The sequence below is a fragment of the Cyanistes caeruleus genome, chromosome 24, assembly GCF_971803275.1.
Source record: "Cyanistes caeruleus chromosome 24, bCyaCae1.hap1.1, whole genome shotgun sequence".
NCBI lineage: Eukaryota > Metazoa > Chordata > Aves > Passeriformes > Paridae > Cyanistes > Cyanistes caeruleus.
In genome coordinates, this window is record NC_141724.1 from 3,563,656 (window position 1) to 3,581,407 (window position 17,752).

The 17,752-nt window shown below is 60.4% G+C and overlaps 2 protein-coding genes across 29 annotated transcripts; one reads left to right on the forward strand and one right to left on the reverse strand.

Moving 5' to 3' along the window:
• Positions 1 to 701: 701 nt before the first annotated feature.
• MICAL1 (microtubule associated monooxygenase, calponin and LIM domain containing 1) lies at positions 702 to 13,216 on the forward strand. Of its 25 annotated transcripts, XR_015279073.1 has the most exons (28): positions 741 to 877; positions 3,479 to 3,548; positions 4,125 to 4,362; positions 4,440 to 4,718; positions 5,386 to 5,593; positions 5,679 to 5,786; positions 5,966 to 6,064; positions 6,142 to 6,297; positions 6,509 to 6,609; positions 6,874 to 7,131; positions 7,532 to 7,647; positions 7,730 to 7,856; positions 8,133 to 8,205; positions 8,606 to 8,756; positions 8,830 to 9,017; positions 9,125 to 9,231; positions 9,315 to 9,365; positions 9,464 to 9,541; positions 9,876 to 10,050; positions 10,140 to 10,222; positions 10,332 to 10,785; positions 10,904 to 10,980; positions 11,137 to 11,235; positions 11,359 to 11,452; positions 11,530 to 11,629; positions 11,721 to 11,794; positions 11,899 to 12,082; positions 13,061 to 13,216. XR_015279073.1 is itself a non-coding variant. In XM_086862146.1 (27 exons), the coding sequence occupies exons 3-26, from the start codon at positions 4,458 to 4,460 to the stop codon at positions 12,027 to 12,029; spliced, it is 3,369 nt and encodes a 1,122-aa protein (XP_086718272.1). In that variant the 5' UTR covers positions 702 to 877; positions 4,125 to 4,362; positions 4,440 to 4,457; the 3' UTR covers positions 12,030 to 12,078; positions 13,061 to 13,216. The 25 variants fall into 25 exon arrangements, 22 of the variants coding, with proteins under 22 accessions (XP_086718272.1, XP_086718280.1, XP_023797893.2 ...); XR_015279072.1 differs by lacking the exon at positions 3,479 to 3,548 and having other exon boundaries at positions 702 to 877; XR_015279074.1 differs by lacking the exon at positions 3,479 to 3,548 and having other exon boundaries at positions 702 to 877; positions 8,609 to 8,756.
• On the reverse strand, positions 13,028 to 17,554 carry SMPD2 (sphingomyelin phosphodiesterase 2). Of its 4 annotated transcripts, none has more exons than XM_086862173.1 (12): positions 17,497 to 17,538; positions 16,816 to 16,958; positions 16,319 to 16,493; positions 15,801 to 15,897; positions 15,642 to 15,718; positions 15,290 to 15,383; positions 15,114 to 15,203; positions 14,699 to 14,781; positions 14,379 to 14,511; positions 14,204 to 14,308; positions 13,970 to 14,126; positions 13,028 to 13,755 (listed from the first exon to the last, which is right to left on the reverse strand). In XM_086862173.1, exons 3-12 carry the CDS (start codon positions 16,366 to 16,368, stop codon positions 13,412 to 13,414), a joined length of 1,230 nt encoding a protein of 409 aa, XP_086718299.1. In that variant the 5' UTR covers positions 16,369 to 16,493; positions 16,816 to 16,958; positions 17,497 to 17,538; the 3' UTR covers positions 13,028 to 13,411. The 4 variants fall into 4 exon arrangements, with proteins under 4 accessions (XP_086718299.1, XP_086718298.1, XP_086718297.1 ...); XM_086862172.1 differs by lacking the exon at positions 17,497 to 17,538 and adding an exon at positions 17,287 to 17,312; XM_086862171.1 differs by lacking the exon at positions 16,816 to 16,958 and having other exon boundaries at positions 17,497 to 17,554.
• Positions 17,555 to 17,752: the final 198 nt, after the last annotated feature.

A 17,752-nucleotide genomic window follows, 5' to 3' on the forward strand; every position in this document is an offset into this window, starting at 1 on the left:
CAGTGCCACGGGTGACTCAGGGTGGCCGGCAAACAACGCCCGTGTGCCAGCTCGCCCCGTGTCCCTGAATCACCGGCCACAGCCTCGTGGCAAGTTGTCTCCGTGCCTCACAGCACGCCAGCCCCTCGCCGTGACCCCCTTCCCAGCACGGCTCAGAAGGGTGGGTTTTCCACCTGCAAACGTCCAGCAGCACCCCGAGGACATCGGCACCAGAAACCCCCAAAAAGCACCGTGAGGACACCAGCAATCTTCGGTGAGCCCGGGGGCTCCCCCGCCCGCCCCAAGGTACCTTCACCCCACCGGGACCATTCCCAGCCGGGCGAAATGGAAATAGAATCCCAGAAGTTTCCATGCGAGCTGTGCTGGTCGGGGTCCGGAGCTGGCACTGGGTGGGTCCCCCCAGGGTGGGTCCCCCCCGCCCTGGATCCTCCAGTGTCCCTAGCACGCTCCCGGCCGGTTTCTGGCTGCTGGGGGAGCAGCACAGCGCCGTGAAAGTCTTTCTGTTTGCTTGGCGAAAAGTCTGGTTTCTCAGCCTAGAATACAATAAAGCCAGCCGGGGTTGCGCTGTGGGGCTCCTCCCGCTCTTCCAAATCTCCCGGCGCAACATCTGCACCGGCATCAAGGAGGGGAGGCCCGGTGGCCACCCCGCTCCCGGCACCGCCCGCCTGCATCCCTCCGGCCGGGGGGAGGGTCGGGCAGGCGAGGGGAGGAGAGGGGAAGGCCGAGGAGGGGAGGGCAAAGGAGAGGAGGGCCGGGCCGGCCGGCAGCTGCTGCTTGCGGAACCGGAGCTCGTTTCCTGCTCGCTATCTCCTGGCTGTACGGTCCCTCCCTACGCCCCGGTCCGTGCCTCAGTTTCCCCCACCCAGGGGTTGTGGAGGTGAGTGGAAGGTGAGGATGGGCAGAGCATCCCTGGGCGTGGTGGGGGTGGGGGGGGGGCGGTGTCAGGGCTCTGCTGCCCCCCCAACCCCGTGTCCCCCCGCTCGGTGCCAATCCCGACCGCCGGTCCCCTCCGCCCGCCCCACCGAGAGCATCGCTGCATTGTCACAGCGGGGACAGAACCGACGGGTGATTCTGCGGGGCTGGGGAGGGCTCAGCTTCTCCGATCCCATGTCCTGCGTGTCCCTGGGACGCTCCGTGGCAAGGTAGAGCTTTTCCTCCGGCTGACCCCTCCCCACAGCCTCTCCCGGGGGCAGCGGCGTCCCTGCTCCATCCTCACTGCTTTTCCCCTCCAGCTCCTGACCTCTGCTGCCCTCGGGACAGAGGGAAAAGACGGCAGTCCCTACTTCTCCTCCATTCCCAAAACCTCCAGTGCTCCCAGTGATGAGTAGGATGGGGTGGGAAGAGCTTTGCTAAGATCCTTGAGGGATGCTCTGTGCATCATCATGAGGATGTCTTTATCACAGATGTGCTTTGGGGTAAAGGAGAAGCAGGAAGAGGAAAATGATGTGGAGTGTGAAGCCTGGCCGTGACCAGATTTCCTCTTTTTACCAAAATTCAGTTGCAAGAGCCAGGTCTCTCCATGGGGTGGTGTTGGGCAGGGGGGACAGGCTGAGCAGCAAAAACAGGGGGGCTTGTTTGCTCCTCCCCAAGTGTTGTCTGTGCCCAGGGCTCCCCGGGATGTGGCCAGGCTGTGGTGTGTGGATCCTCAGCAAAGGGCAACGCAGGTTTGTCCCCTCTCCTCAGCCCTTCTCCCTACAGCTGCATGCTGGGGCCTTGCAAAGCTGGGGTGTGCTCATGCACCCACATCCCTGCCTCAAACCAGAGGAGCTGACAGGGATTTTCCCCTCCCTCCAAGGATTAAAACCCACCCAAACCAAGGCAAGTTTCCACAGCGTTGGCCAGGGTGGTATCCCTGCCCAGGCCCACACCTGGGATATTTCTCCTGAACACAAAAACGTTTGTAAGAGCTTCCAGTGCCTTCACCTTTTCCTGATACCCTCCCAGCTCAGCTGGTGGTTGAAAGCAAGGGCTTTGGTCAAGCTGTCACAGGAAACCCTCCCTGCCCGCTGGCCTTTCGCTGGAAGGGCTCTCCTGGGGACCAGCCCAGCTCGGCAGCCTGGCTTGTGGTGTCCAGGTTGGATCCCAAACCCAGAGCAGCCTGGCCATGCTGGGAGCCAGCACAGCAGCAGAGAGGCAATCTACTGAAATCCTTCCAGCTTCCATTAGCTCTGGAGTCCTTTCCCACCCTGCTTCCATGTGCCTGGAAGAGACGTGAGCAGCTTCCGCCACCTTCTCCCAAGAGGCTGCTGCTCCTGCAAGGGCAAGAGGGAGACCCTGACCCGCAGGGCGGGATGGGGTGTCCCTGCTCCAGGGGTGCTCCCCATATGTCTGACCCGGGTGATGTCCCCATAGGCATTTCTGCAGCCAAGCAAAGCCGGCATGAGATGAGTCAGGGCTAGCTACAACCCCCCCTCCTCCCTCCTGCTTGCAGGAACGGTGTTAAGAGAAGAAATGCAAAAGGCTTTGATGGAAGGAGCAGAGACAGAGGCAGCCTGGTTCAGGCTGTGCCCTCCTCCACTGCCACTGGCCTTTGTGGGCTGAAAGCTGGGGTTTTGCATCAAGCCTGCAGGAACTGAGTTTTCCTAGGAGTTTCTGACCTTGCTCACAGTTCTCAGGGGGGTTTGAGTGTACCAGAGTTCTGGCAGGATAATCCTTTCTGTAGGAAACTGTGTAACACAAGGCTTGTTGTTCTAGCTCCTCTGAGACTCTGCCAAAGCGTAGGGGCTGCAAAGCCTTCCTGGGCAACACGCTCCCTCTGGCATCATGTCCAGTGGGAATCAAGGCTGGGAGATGGGCTTTTTTCAGAGCTGCTGAGGCTGGAGTAGATGCTCCCAGCCTGAGCAGCTGCCTTTGTCTCATCTCCCTGGGGCTGCTGTGTGGACCTTGGCAGGTGCCAGTGCAGTGACTTGAGCTCCTGGAAGAAAGCCCATCTACACGGGGCACTGCTGCCTGGGCAGCCTCTGTGGTAGAAGGACGGGTGGGAGCGCTGCAAACTCTCTGGGGAGGTTCGCAGTGCTGCCTCAGTTTCCCCAGGCTCATCCTGTCCTGCTGGGAGCACTCAGGGGAAGAGCAGAAATCTGTCCTCAGGTCTCACAGGCCTGTCATGAATGCATAGGCCATGTCCTCTGTCCCCACGCTGCCACTCTGGAGGTGCCAGCCCCTGGTGTGCCCCGCTGGGAGCCTTATCCGATGTCTGCCCAGGGAGGAAGTGGTTAAAATAACCGGATTTCCTGGGTGTGATGCTGGAAGGGAAGGCGACCTGCAGAAGTGATTGGAGGGAAGGTGACCTGCAGAACTGCTTTGCAAGGCATGTTCTGGTGCCGGGAAAGTCCTGGGTGAGACTGAACTTGAAATCCAGCTAGAACTCGGTCTTTCCAGCCAATATTTAAGAGCTTAAGTAACTCCTTTTTCCGCACACCCCCAGCCCTCTCCTCCTGAGGGCAGCCGATTTATTCATGGCACCCTTGTCCCACTGCAGGGGTGGCCGCCACCTTCCGTGTGCCACGATAACACTCAGGAGCCAGAGGGCAAAGAGCGGTGGTTCAAAGGTGGGAGCTCTCTGTCTTCCCGAGCCTTTCCCAGCCCCGGGCCTTGGCCGCAGTGGCCGGAAAAAGCAAAACTTTGTTCCTCGTGCTCGGGCTGGCAAGACAGAGGGCACAGGCTGGTGCTCGGGGCAGTGCTGGGAGTGGGAGACAGATGCAAGGAGAGCTGGTCCCCTGGGAGATGCCAGGAGGTTTGGGGATGCCTAGCGGGAATGTGCTGCACCCCTCCTCCCACGGCTTCAGTGGCATGATGAGGCTGTTTGGAGGGTGATTTGACTTTTATTTGATTTCCTCGCCGGTGCTTCCTCTGTGCTAATTGCTTCCACCCGCCCCAGGGGTGGTAGAAGGGGAGGTGGACGAAAAGGTCACCCGACTCCAGCTGCAGAAGCCAAGTTGGTGGGATGGATCCAACCCTGCTCCCTCCGGCCCCAGGGCTGGTCTTGCTGGTTTTTGCAGCAGCTGTGTGGCTGATTCCTAAAGTCAGGAGATCCCTCCCATCCCCGTAGCGAGGCCAAGAGGCTGCAGAGGAAGGAAGCGGTATCTGTGCTCCAAAACAACTCGCTCTGCTCTTGGCTGTTGCAGGTACCTGCTGCATGGAGAAAGCCACTTACTGCTGCAGCCCTCCCCATCCCCTCTCCTGACGCCACCGTGGAGGGTGACACCGTGGCTCTCTGGTTGCAGTGGGAGGGTGACACCGTGGTTCTCTGGGTGCAGCATCCAGGGACGGTTCCATCAGCTGCTGCCACAAAGTGCCAATTTTGTCAGTGTCATCGCCACCCAACAGCACCTGCAGCTGGGAAACCCGGCACTGAGACACCAGGTGTGGTATGGGATGCACTTGGGGGTGGGGATCCAGGAGGGTCCCCTCCCTGCTGACCTCGGCTGTCCCTCTGCCAGCCTTCTGGGTGACACGGGATGAGTGTGCCGGCCAACGAGCTGGGCAACCCGGCCCATGCCATCTTTGAGAGGTTCCTGCGTGCCGGGGAGTGCCGAGAGGTGCTGGGCTGCTTCGTAGAGCTGCGTCAGCAGCTTGGGCTGCAGGGCAGCGGGCTACAGCTATACCACGGCCTCAAGGCTGCCCTCAACTACTGGAATGCCAAGGCCCTGTGGAGCAAGCTGGATAAGAAAGCTGGGCACAAGGACTATGACCAAGGCACAGCCTGTGCTGGCACCAAGGTACCCGTGATGTGGGGTGAGGGGTTTGAGTGTCTCCTTGCCCTGTGTCCTTGTCTCCAGGGAGAGAACATCTCCTGGGACACTCTAGCTCTCATCCCAGGAGGATGCAGGATGTGCCAGATGGGAGGTTGGTGGAGTTTTATGGGACAGGATGTTAATTAGCACTGCTCAGATCCCCATGGCATGATGCCACCTCAGTGCTACCCAGCCAGCAGTGTCCTTCCTCCTCCCAGCTGCCACTCGCTGGGGACATCCCATGGCAGGGCTGAGGGAGCTGTCAAGTCCTTTCTGGGAGACAGGAGCATCCCAAGTAGGATGTCCCCATGGGACATGTTCCCTGTCCCACAGATGATGGCTTTTGTCCTGACTGCTGTGCCCTGTTGTCTCAGCCTTGTGCAGAAGCTGTCAGGAGACCAAACTGAATGTCAGGGCTGCAGCAGACCCTCACCTTGTCTCATCCAGTGCTTTAATTGCTGCCATTGCAGGTTCAGGGGGTGGGGGGGCACCCCGGTTTGCAGGGAGAATCAGGCAGAAAAGGGGAATACTGAGGAGGGCCAGATCCAGGCCCCGCAAGCGGGGAGGTGCTGCCTTTGGGAGTGCTGGGGGGTTCACCCAGACCATGCTCTGGGGCTGCCACCCCCTCCACTGCTGTCCTGTGCTGTGGCAGTGCCTGGTGGTGGGCGCTGGCCCCTGCGGGCTGCGGGAGGCCATTGAGCTGGCGCTGCTGGGTGCCCGCGTGGTGCTGCTGGAGAAACGCGACTCCTTCTCCCGCAACAACGTCCTGCACCTCTGGCCCTTCACCATCCATGACCTGCGGGCGCTGGGTGCCAAGAAGTTCTACGGGCGCTTTTGCACTGGCACACTGGACCATATCAGTGAGTTCCAGGGGGACCAGGCTCTGGGGTCCCTGACTGTGGGGAGTCCAGGGGTGCAGCCCTGAGCACCTCTCTCCCCTCCCAGGTATCCGGCAGCTCCAGCTGATCCTGCTGAAGGTGGCTTTGCTCCTGGGGGTGGAGGTGCACATCAATGTGAGGTTCGAGGGCCTTGCTCCCCCCACGGGCAAGGCAGGTACGGTATCTCTGCAGGTTGGGTGGCACTCCTGGGGACAAGGACAGGGCTGTGGGTGGCCACTCTGAGCCCCTCAAGCCCTCTGCTAGCCCAAGGCATGTCATTTTGGGGGACATGAGGTGCAGCCCTTTCCCTGCTCCCTGGGACCAGCACATCTGTGACCACCCCTCTCCCTGCAGGTGGCTGGCATGCTGTGCTGCAGCCCAGTTCCTCTCCCCTCACCCACTATGAATTCGACGTCCTCATCTCAGCTGGCGGTGGCAAATTTGTCCCTGAAGGTGACAACAGGAGTCCCTGCAGCCCCAGGGCCAATATGGGGGGCTGGGTGGGGGCTCATGCCTCTGCCCCCCTGCAGGGTTCAAGCGGAAGGAGACGCGTGGGAAGTTGGCCATTGGCATCACCACCAACTTCATCAACCGCCACAGCCGGGCTGAGGTGGAGGTGGCTGAGATCAGTGGTGTGGCCCGAATCTACAACCAGAAGTTCTTCCAGAACCTGTACAACAAAACGGGTCAGTGGTCCTGTGGTCCCCAACCCCTGTGTGTGGGGCGCTGGGGACTCCTTCCCCCTCCTGGGGAAGCTGGGGGCTCAGCCCCAGCATGTCCCCAGTAATGGGGTGCATGTCCCCACATGGTGCCCCACTGCAGGGGACATTTGGTGTCTGAACCCAGGGCTGGGGCACCCTGTGTCCCTCCCTGGCTCAGCCCCTTCCCTGTCAGCAGGCATTGACCTGGAAAACATAGTGTACTACAAGGATGACACTCACTATTTCGTCATGACGGCCAAGAAGCAGAGCCTGCTCAAGAAAGGGGTCATCCTCCAGGTGAGAAGGCAGGATCTGGCCCTGGGATCTCACAGCAATGAACAACTGAAAGCTTTGAAAGTGAGATGCAAGTTGTGGATGCTGGTTTGACTGCACACCCCTGGGGTGGTAGAGGCTGTAGCAGCTGTTGCCTGTTCTGCAGGAAAAATCCTTCCAGGGTACTGAGAGTGCAGTGGCACAGCTGCACCCTAGAGCTGGCTGCTCTCAGGCTGAGGAACAAACATCACCTCCCACATCCCAGTCAGCTTCACCCCATCCCCACAGGACAAAGCAGACATTGAGAGCCTCCTGTCCCCAGAGAATGTGAACCGGGACGCCCTCCTTAGCTATGCCAAAGAAGCTGCCAACTTCTCCACCAACTACTGCCTGCCCGAGCTGGAGTTTGCTCTCAACCATCGGGACCTGCCGGATGTTGACATGTTCGACTTCACCTGCATGACACGTTCGGAGAATGCAGCGCTGGTGCGGGAGCACAACGGGAGCCGTCTGCTCATGGGGCTGGTGGGCGACTGCTTGGTGGAGGTGAGAGTTTCCCCTGCAGCACCACCTCATGCCCCCATTCCCCTCTCCCTGCAACATGCATTGGTTGCAATATATTTCCCCTCTGTAAGTGCTTCTTATCCAAATTGCCCAGTGCCCCCGATCCTTGGGTAGGCTCCCAGCAGTGGCATGTTTTGGGGAGGTTATCCCCTTCTCCAGCCCCACTGGAGATGTGAGGTTGGCTCAGGATGGAGGAGTAGCCCAGCCTCTCCCCAGACGCAGCTGTGCTGGCTGGGAAGGAGACAGCCACCCATCCTCTCTGTGTGCGTCCTGCTGCCGCTCCCTCTTTCATCCCTGGCCAAGCCTGGCAGCTCCCAGCCTCCTCCCAGCTGCCCTGACCAGCCATGCAACTCCAGCTCCAGCTCTGCCTTTCCCTTTGCAGCCCTTCTGGCCGCTGGGCACCGGGGTGGCCAGGGGCTTCCTTGCTGCCTTCGACGCAGCATGGATGGTGCGGCGGTGGGCGGCTGGGACACCCCCGCTGGAGGTGCTGGCTGAAAGGTGAGTGTCCCCATCCTGCTGGGCTGGGTCCAGAGCACCTGAGGATGGTAGCAGTGACGCCAGCCCTGTCCCTTGCACCCAGGGAGAGCATCTACCAGCACCTTTCTCAGACATCCCCCGACAACACCAACAAGAACATCAGTCAGTACAGCATTGACCCGGCCACGCGCTACTCCAATATCAACCTGCAGGCCATCAAAGCCAGCCAGGTACCTGGCCAGGTCCTGCCATGGGACAGCCAGCCAGCCCAGCCTCCCTGGCTGTCAGGGTGATGTTAATTTACCCTGTCCCCTGTCCCCAGGGGGTGTGAGACTGACAATATTAATCCCCAGGACACTGAATGCTTTGCCCATTGTGGATGGCAGAGGGGTCTGGGGAGTGGTGCGGGGGTGTCCAGGTGTCCCTCTTGCCAGGGCCAGCTCCCTTCGTGGTGTCATTGGCTCTGTATGGGTAGTGACCCACCACTGGCATGTCCCCGTGGGCAGGTCAAGGACCTTTACCTCGTGGGTATGGCGGAGGTGGACCACAAGAGCAAGAGTGACAACCGGCTCAGCATTGGTAGGAGCAACCAGTCCTGCCCCATTCCTTCCCCCCATCCCCTGCCATTGCCCTGATTTTCCTCCCTATCCTTGTTTCTTGCGCCCTGGCCTGTGTCCAGCAGGCTGTCCTGGTGACACCAATGGTTTCTATCCCCTCTACTTGTGGCCCACGTGGGGACACAATTCCCCTCTGCCTTCTCTGAAGGTTCTGCCTTCTTTGCTCCTCCAACCTGCATTGATGCTGAGCCATGAAATATTGACAAATGCTTTATCAACATTTATTGAGACTTGCAGGGATGGTTGTGGGGGGACAGGGGGTGTCTCAGGTCCCCCCTGGGGAACCCTTCCCTGTCAAAGCACAGATGCTGCAGCAGGAGGTGGACTGGGGTGGGGGGCGTCCCCTGTCTCTGCCTCCCCAGCAGCCCCTGGAGCTGTCTGTGAAGAGCTGCTGAGCTGGTGCCAGGCCAGCACTGCTGGATACCCTGGCGTGGCCGTGACCAACTTCAGCACCTCCTGGACCAGTGGCTTGGCCCTCTGCGCCCTCATCCACCGCTTCCGTCCAGACCTGGTGTGAGTGCCTGGGAGCCCCTGGAACCCTCCACCCTGCAGAGCCCACCCTGATGGCAGCCATGTCTCCCCACAGGGACTTTGACTCTGTGGATCCCCAGGATGCCATTCAGACCCACCAGGTTATGCTGGACATAGCAGAGCAGGAGCTGGGCATCCAGCCTGTCCTCTCCAGTGCTGAGATGGCCACCATGACAGGGCCTGACCATCTGGACCTCATCACCTACCTCAGCCACTTCTATCAAGTTTTCAGGAGCTCTCCAGGTGTGAGATTTTGGGGGGATTTATCCCATCCTGAGCCGCACTGGGGCTGGCTGGGTGCTCTCCTCTTTGTTGGGTGGATCCCACCAAAATGGCCATGCCCTGTGCAGAGGTGGAGGTCAGCAAGAAGCCACTGTCTCCCCATCACACTCGAGGGGCTATCCTCTTCCTCAGCAAGCTGCAGAAGAGCCGGAACCTGGCACACAAACGTGCCCAGGTGAGGGACCCTCACCCAAACCCTCATGACACACCAAAACCCTGTCCCACTCCTCACCCTAACCACCCCCTTTGGATTTGCAGAACAACGCCCAGAAGGACACTGAGGCCAAGAGGAGCTGCAGGGACGCTGAGGTGGGTCTGCCCCAGGTGCCCCAAGGGGGGCTCTGCTGGGGTGTAGCTGTCCTGGGGGGAAGAGTGTGGGGCTGACCCTCCCCTCGGGTCACTTGTAGCAGGACACGGGGCTGGATGGAGACACTCCGGACAGTGCCCACGAGGTGCCACAAACCAGCGTGATGGACTCAGGGCAGGTTGGTCCTCGTGTCACCTTGGGATGGAGGGTCCAGCTCAGGGCAGCTGGGCACTGGGGGAGCACCAAGGGCTGGCAGAGCCAAGCCAAGGGCTGGGACCAGGGCTGCACAAGCAAACGCCCACAGGTTCCCAGCTCCTCCCTGCCTGTTTCCTGACCCAACTGGTTTTCTGGAGCCAAGACTTGCCGCTCCCTCGCCCATCTCAAGCACCCAGACTCAGCGCTGCGAGAGGGGCAAAGCCCTGCCCTGTGCCCCCATGGCTGCTGGCACAGCCACAGGGCAGGGCAGGTGCCAGGCCCCCAGTGCCACCCCAGACTGTCCTTTCCCCCCGCAGCCTCCAAGGGAGAGGACAGGGGAGAACAGTGATGCCTGCTACATCTGTGGCCGCCGTGTCTACATCCTGGAGCGAGCCAGCGCCGAGGGACGCTTCTTCCACCGCGGCTGCTTCCAGTGCCAGCGCTGCGGGGCCACCCTGCGCCTGGGTGACTATGCCTTCAACGAGGAGGATGGTGAGGCGGCTTTTGGGGAGAGGGAATGCTTGGGGCACGACTTCTCCACCTTGCAGGTTGTCACATGAGCTCGTCCCCCCTTCGCCCAGGTCATTTTTACTGCTCGCTGCACTACCCCAATCCACCCAGCACAGACCTGCCCCGGGATGAGGCTTCAGCACTGCTTGATGGGGTAAATCACCCTAAATCCCTATAGGTGATGGAGGAAAGGCAAAATGTGGAGGGGGATGGTTGGGTGTGGCCCTGTGCTGCATCACCCCTCTGCTCTGGCTCTGCTGTAGGATGTTGATGCTGCTGCCCACCCACCCTCAGATGCTGGATGCTCATGTGTGTCCCCCATGGAGTGGGCACCCAGTCCACTTCAGCCCACTCCAGCAGCCCCACAGGCAGGGGAAGAGCCTGGGGAAATTGAGGACACTGCAGATGTTGGTGACATGGAGGAGCAGGAGCTGCTGGCACAGCCTGGGGGGGATGTGAGGGAAGAGGAGGTTCCCAGAGTGGAGCCCCAAGAGACAGCAGAGGAGGGTGAGGAGAGTGGGGGCAGGAGGAAGATCGTCCTTACACCACTGGAGAAGCTCAGTCTATCCACGCTGAACCTCACTGGTGAAGCAGAGCCCGAGCCTCCACTGAAGCCAGATCGTCTGCATCTCCAAGCAGCACCTGAGGCCCTCCCTGCCCTGTGGCAAGGACAAGGCGTCAGGAAGGAGGAGGAGGAGAAAACTGACATGGAGAAAGGTGGGTGGTACAAACTTGAGTCTCCAGATGAGCAGAGCTCTCAGTCACTCCAGGACCCTTTTGTATCCCACATCTTGCTCATGAGGAACCAGCCTGAAACAGCTCTTTTCTTGGGCAGATTTGGAAGAGAGTGACAGTGAGGAGGAGGAGAAAGAGGAGGAGGAAGGCACAGGTCTTGGCATTATGAAAGAGCTGGTGAGGATTTTTCCCAAGTGATGGTGGCACCACCAGCACAGGGATAGCTGGAGCTCTTGCTCCTCTCTCAGAGGCATTGGGCTCAGCTGTGGTGCCAAGGCAGGAAGTGCCTGGTGCAGGGACTGACCCCCTTGCCATGCCACCATCCTTTCACAGTACCCAGACCCCAGGGAAGAGGAGAAATACCCCACCTGGAAGCGCACATTGGCCCGCCGGGCCAGGGAATCCCAGATGAAGAGGTTCTGCAGAGCCCAGGTAACCCACAGGGGAGAGCCAGCCCCCCAGCGAGGCACTGTACCCTGTTCCCTCTGTCCTGCTGCTGGTGGCCACATGCTGGCAGGTGCTGGCCTGCAGGTGAGTGCTGCCCTTCTCTTACAGGCCATCCAGAGGCGGCTGGAGGAGATTGAGGTGACTTTCCGGGAACTGGAGCAGCAGGGCATCAAGTTGGAGAAGTTACTCCGGGATGAGAATGGTAAGACCAGGGTGGACAGAGCACTGTGACCCTGCAGTGGGGGTCTGCATCCTGCTCACCACTCCCCTGTCCTGCAGAGAGCCCGGCTGACCAGCAGACACAGTGGACAAACCAGCTGCTGTATCTGGTCCAGAAGAAGAACAATCTGATGACCGAGGAGTCGGACCTCATGATTGCGTAAGGCTTGGGGGACGCTCCCTGGTTGGTGTGGGACTCACCCCAGTCCCCTGTGAACCCAGTACCCAGCACACCCTTTTCCTTCCCACAGGGTGCAGGAACTGAAGCTGGAGGAGCAGCAGTGCCAGCTTGACGAGAAGCTCCGGAGTTACATGAACAAGGAGGGTGAGTGCCAGCACATGCTAGGGAGAGGATCCCTTTGCATGGTGACGGGAGCAGGTATGGGCTTGTGGCCTTCCCAGCTCAGCTCTGGCCCCCTGCACCCACAGATACCCTGAAGACAGCTGAGGATGAGAAAGCTGAGCAGGAGATCCTGAAGCAGCTGGTGGAGGTGGTGAATAAGCGGAACGTCCTCATCCAGTTGCAGGAGGAGAAGCGGCTCAGCGAGCTGCGGGCTTGATCCACATAGCCCCAGAGCCAGCGGATCCTCCCCGGGGGACAAGCAGAGTGTGTGTGTGTGAGTCTTGGGCTGAACCTTACTCTGAGCTACCTCTGGAGGTGGTGATGCCCCAGCTGCCCACAGCTGCCTGCTGCTGCCACAGCAAATCCAGCTCCCTGCTTGCCAAAGTCTGTCACGGAGAGGCCAGACCATCCACCTGCTGGTGGATGCCCACATGAGGAGACACCAAGAAGCACTCAGCTTTGGGGTGCTGAGAGGGTGTTCCTGTGCATGGCTGGATTGCCTTTGCCTTGTGCTTGCTGCAAAACCAGACTCACAGGGGAGTGCAGAAGTGGGCTGTGGTGGCTCCCAGCAGCAAGGGACTGGCCACCAAAGGCAGGCCACAGGGCAGATGCCATATGTGCAGGGGCACCTTCCGGAATGGTCCCTTGAAACCACCCTGGGACATCCTTCCCAGCTGAGGGCATCCATCCCAGCCTGTCCATCTCAAGGGACATCTGGCTGTAGAAGCTGGGGCCCATGACAGACTGGGCTGATCCAGCCGCTCTGCCACGTCCACACTGCTCCGAGATTCTGCAAGAAACCAGGGTCAGAACCCTACCATGAACCCCTTGGGCCATGGAAGGCTTTTTTATCCAGTAGCTCCTAAGGAATTTTGCTCAGGGCCAGCACTCTAACACAGAGGACAAGGGATACCAGGGGGCTATGCCCTCCTTGCCCCTTTGGGATTTCTTCTGCTTGGTGATGCCACACTGGCTTTTGCACAGACATCAGACACCCCTGGAGTCCCTGGCTGTTGCAAGGTGGCCTCTGTGGCCAAATGGTGCTCATGGCAGCCCCAGATGTATTGGGATGGGGGTCCCAGGTGTAGGTTCTTCTGTTAGCAGCACCACCCTGTGCTCAGCCCTCATCCTGCCATTCCCCTCAGCACCTCCACCAGCCCTACAATCCTGCTGCAAACCCCCTCCCTTCAAATAAAGCCCCCCTGACTCCATGCCAAAGGTTAAAATATCGCCTTTATTTTCCATCAGAGTCAGGACTGGTTGCCAGAACAGCCACCAGTGTAAACTTTGAGGCCACCCCAGGCAAGGGGAGCCCCAGCATCTCGAGCCTTCCAGCTAGGCCAGTGCGTTCCTCCGTGTACAAAAGAGTGTATTTAAAAAGACAGCAATAAAAATCTGCCTCCATCATGGTTCTCACAGGAGTCAATGCAATAAATCGGCCCCAAAAATCTTAATTTCACCCAGAAGCAGATGTCAAACCTGCACTACTGCATTGGCTGCAGTGCTGCTCGCTTAAAACCTGAAGTCAGCTAAAAACAAGGATGAAAAAGGGGACATGGTGGGGCCAAGGGGACATAGTGGGACACCCACAGCCTCAGCTCAGCCTTCACTGGGACGCTCCTGCAGGGCCCGCAGTGCCATCCGCATCTGGTCCTTGGTGCCGTGCAGTATCTTCACCTCCATGGTGTGAAACAGGTGGAGACCGGTGGCAAGGATGAGGACACCAAGGGCAAGGAAGGCCAGCAGGCAGAAGGAGAGCTTGGGGAAGGGCTGCTGTGTGCCCAGTCCGGCCAGTGTGCCCAGCACAGCTGCAGCCTGGAGCAGCAGCAGCAGCAGGGCCAGCACGGCCATCCTGCCCCAGGAGTAGCGCTGCCGCTGCGCTGCCTGCAGCCCCATGCCCACCTCTGTCTGTGCCTCTGTCACCACGTCTGCCAGTGCCAGGTCTGTGGGGACAGGGGCTCTCAGCAGGGTTGGACTCCCCATATACCATCCCTATACCCCCCCATACCACCCCAATACCCTTCTCGCCATCCCCACAGCTCTGCAGTGCTCCACAAGCAGCACCGCAACATCCCCGAAGAGCTCCACCCAACTCCACCAGTCCATCCACCAGCCCCCCAGCACACAGTGGATGCTGGCAGCAGCCCCCCGACTTACCAGCTGTGCCGAGGGTGGCACCCACAGGCCGTCCCTGCCTCTGGATGTGCAGTGTTGCCATCACGGCTTCGTGGTCTGAGAAGGGGATACCCATGCCTGGGGCTGGCCCTGTGGTGGTCTTCAGCTCTTCACACTTCACTGTGAAGCTGGAGATGGCCTGGGTGAGGGGATAGGGGGTCACATCAGTGCTTCATCCCCACCACTCAGGGCTGGTGGGCAAATGCTCCCCGTTACCTTGTAGAGGATGTAGTCAATGCGGATGCCCAGCGGGAAGGGCAGCAGCTCTGACTTGTCAGTGAAGCAGTTGTCAGGGACAAGGGTGCAGCCATTCTTACAGCCCTGAGACAAGAGCCTGGGTGGGTCGGGGACTCTTGGTGTGCCTGGGACCCCACTCAGCCCCTCAGCTCACCTCAAAGCGTGTGGCCTCAGCAAAGGCGTCCTGCAGTCCCGTCCAGCCGCGCAGCAGCCGGATTCCCACATCTTCGGGGTGCATGTTCAGGTCCCCTCCCAGCAGCACCACGTCTGCTGCCTTTGAGGTGTGTCTGTGGGGACAGGGGTGGCTGTTCTGCCCTGCGCCAGACTGGAGTGATGGGACCTGCCCAGTGCTCCTCCACCTTATTCCTGACTGGGACTGGTGCAAATGGGAGCTCTCTGCAGTGCAAGCCCCAGGGGCAGGGGTGACCACACACATGCTGGGGACCTGCAGGGGGACACCCCGCAGCTGCTCACCGGATGAACTGTGCCAGCTCCCAGGCCTGCACCAGGCGGTGGGGCAGGTAGGCATCCTTGTCCCGGCAGTACTCAGCATGCAGCTGGAGAGAGAGGGAAAGGAAAGGGGATGCGATCCCCATGCTGACACCTGCCCTGCTCCCAGACCCCCTGCAAACCCCCCAAACCTCTCCAAACAGTCACTGCCAATGCCTCTGTCTTTATGTCACCCCCACTGAGGAGAGCCTGGGATGCTCACCCCAATTCACAACCAGATTATGGGTCCCTGCCCTGAGCAATATTTTATTAAATCAGTGAATAGTCCAGGGCAGAGAGCAATGGCTAAAGCAAGGGGACAGTAAAGGAGGGGTATGGCCACTCATTCCCCTCCTCCCCATTGCTCCCCCCATGCTGGGCTCTTCCCTGGGATGCTCACATGGGTGACGTAGACGTTGAAGATGATCCCTGAGATCTTCATTATGACGAGACCGACAGACTTGCCGCAGAACCAGTCCCCGTGTTGGAGCTGCCCAAGGGGAAGAAGGACAGGTCAGGGCTCCTGAGGCTGTGTGGGGATGGACACCATGGTGCCACATGCGCCCCCTCACTGACCATGTAGGGGTACCCATTCAGTGAGTACTGGAAGAGGAGCGTGTCCAGAATAGGGAACCTGGAGAAGATGCAGAGGCCACTGCCGATCACCCCACTGTGGGAGGGAAAAAGCACAGTGAGGAGATGTGGTTCCCAAAACCTCTGCCTCCCCCTAGCCCTGAGCCAGGAGGACTCCCCAGACCCCAGTGTGCTCCTGTGAGCATCCCACTGCCCAGACATGGGGTTGTCCACAGTGACAGAGGTGGCCTAAAGGACCTGTAGTGGTCTCTGCAAGGGAAAAACCCCAAGGACTTGGCACAGCACTGGCACTGCCCCACAGACAGCCCCAAGGGGCTGACCTTGCCCTTCTCACCTGCGGAAGTAATGGGAGAAGGGGTAAGAGCCTGCTAGTTTCACCTTCAGGCCACTGTAGTCCTGCTCACTCCACACCTGCAGAACAGTGGGATAGAGAATAGTCACGCTCATCTCCCAGGCTGGGAATGGGTGCAGCTGGCTCACAAACTGCCCTCACCTCCTGGAGCAGCACCAGGTCAAAGTGCTCCTGGCGCAGCGTGTCCCCTATGAGCCGGACGCGCTCCTGCCGCCGCTTGCTCAAGTAGCGGATGGCCCTGCCAGACAGGGGTGACAGTCAAAGCCTGGTGGGGACAGAGTGATGGGGGCTCTTGGAGCCCATTGTGACCCGAAACGAGGTAGAGAAAGAGGGCTCCAGTACCAGTACTGCAGGATGCAGATGGAAGACAGGAAGGGGAAAGGGCCATGTGAGGACATGGGGACAAGAGGGATATTTGGGGGACAGCTTCTCCTGCCTGCAGAACTGAGGCAGCTCATTCTTTGCTTGGGGTGCAAATGAGGGTTTTTTTCTGGGGCTAACAAACACAGAGGGGACAGAAAGCATCATCCAGCCAAGCACCTCACGACCCTTTGGGGCTGGGAGAGTGGTGTGACCCCAAAATGAAGGTGCTCTCCCAGTGTGGTGCTCCCATCTCCACCCACACATCCTGGCATGGACCTGGTCAAGTCTGGACTCACCAGCAGTTGAGGTCGAAGATCCGGAGGCGCATGGTGGGCTCTCCCTCCATCACTTGTTGGGGCTTTGCGGGGGTCAGCGGGCAACACCGGGCAGAGGGGGGACCTGCAGGGAGTGGGCTGGAGCGACAGCCCCCAGGAGCCAGTGCAGGCTGCAGGACAGAGCCAAGGAGCCAAGCTGGGAAGACGGAAGGGCTGAGTCAAGGCAAAGGGCAGGAAGGAAGGAAGGAAGGAAGGAAGAGTGCTCAGGGTACCCGAGGTTTTCCCCTCCTTTCCTGCACGCAAGGACCACCCCGAATCCTAAACGGCCCCCATACAGGGATCCATGTACCCAAACCACCCATGTGACCCTACATCCAGTGTGTGGGGACACCGATGGGCCAGGAATGGGGTACAGGGCTCAACCACTCTGCCTGTCAGTGAGCTGCGTTCCAGGATGGACTTTCAGGCTGGTTTCAAAGTGGAGCTGCGAGGCATGGCCATGGGACATCGTCACACACCTCCCCATTCGGGAAGCCCAGGGATCCTTTCCAGAACTCCAAACCCCGGCGGAGCCAGCAGCTCCGGAGCAGCCCCAGAGCTCCGCCAGCTCCGCTTCTCCCCTGCCAGACCCCGTGAAATTGTCCAGTTTCCGGTTTAGAAGCTAAAAAGAGCAAGCCCGCAGTTGCAGGATGCCGGTGCGGGCAGGCGGGCTCTGCCGGGTTTGCCGAGCGGCTCATCCCGTTCCTGAGCCGCGCTAATTAATTAATGCCGGCGGCTTCCACCAAGTCCTGAGCCCCCAGGGGCGCTCCCCGAGCGATGCGGCGGGGACAGCAGCGGGACAAGGAGCGGGACGGCGGCAACAGGTGGAGCGGGGATAGGAGCGGGGAGAGGGGAAACAGGAGAGCGGGGAAACAACAGGGGAGCGGGGACAGGAGCGGGGCAAGCGGGGGAGCGGGGAAACAGGAGCGGGGAAACGGGAGCATGGATGCTGCAGGGAGAACGGGGCCGGCAGCGGGGAAGCGGAGGAGCGGAGTAATGGGAGCATCGGAGCTGCAGGAGGAGAGGGGGAAAACGGAGGAGTGGGGCTGCAGGGGGAGCGGAGCTGCAGGCGGAGCGGGGCCGGGAGCCGCGGGGCGAGGAGCGATCGGCGGGGCCGGGAGCGATCGGCGGGGCCGGGAGCCGCGGGGCCGGGAGCGAACCTGCAGCGGGGCCGGGAGCGGCGCGGGGCCGCGGGACTACGCGTCCCAGCAGGCAGCGGAGCGGGGCGGAAGGGGCAGGACCGGGGCCGGGGCAGAAGCGGGAAGTGGGGCCGGGAAGGGGGCAGAGGCTGCGGCAGGGTGTGGTGGGTGTAACGGGGCGCGCCGGGCGTGCGGGAGGAACAGAGGGGTACGGGCACACGGGGTGTGAGTGCCGGGGCACCGCCAGCAGGGCTTGGAGGGGTGCTGGGGAGTGGGG

What these genes read in the sequence shown, in the direction of transcription:
- SMPD2 (XM_086862171.1), bottom strand. Translation starts at nt 16,368, where the DNA reads ATGGAGGGAGAGCCCACCATGCGCCTCCGGATCTTCGACCTCAACTGC. An exon ending in TTCTCCCATTACTTCCGCAG is followed by an intron (nt 15,384 to 15,641) that starts GTGAGAAGGGCA and finishes TCCCTCCCACAG; the next exon opens with TGGGGTGATCGGCAGTGGCC. An exon ending in CTGAGGCCACACGCTTTGAG is followed by an intron (nt 14,309 to 14,378) that starts GTGAGCTGAGGG and finishes CTCTTGTCTCAG; the next exon opens with GGCTGTAAGAATGGCTGCAC.
- MICAL1 (XM_086862146.1), top strand. Translation starts at nt 4,458, where the DNA reads ATGAGTGTGCCGGCCAACGAGCTGGGCAACCCGGCCCATGCCATCTTT. An exon ending in TGGCAAATTTGTCCCTGAAG is followed by an intron (nt 6,065 to 6,141) that starts GTGACAACAGGA and finishes GCCCCCCTGCAG; the next exon opens with GGTTCAAGCGGAAGGAGACG. An exon ending in TTGGCATTATGAAAGAGCTG is followed by an intron (nt 10,981 to 11,136) that starts GTGAGGATTTTT and finishes ATCCTTTCACAG; the next exon opens with TACCCAGACCCCAGGGAAGA.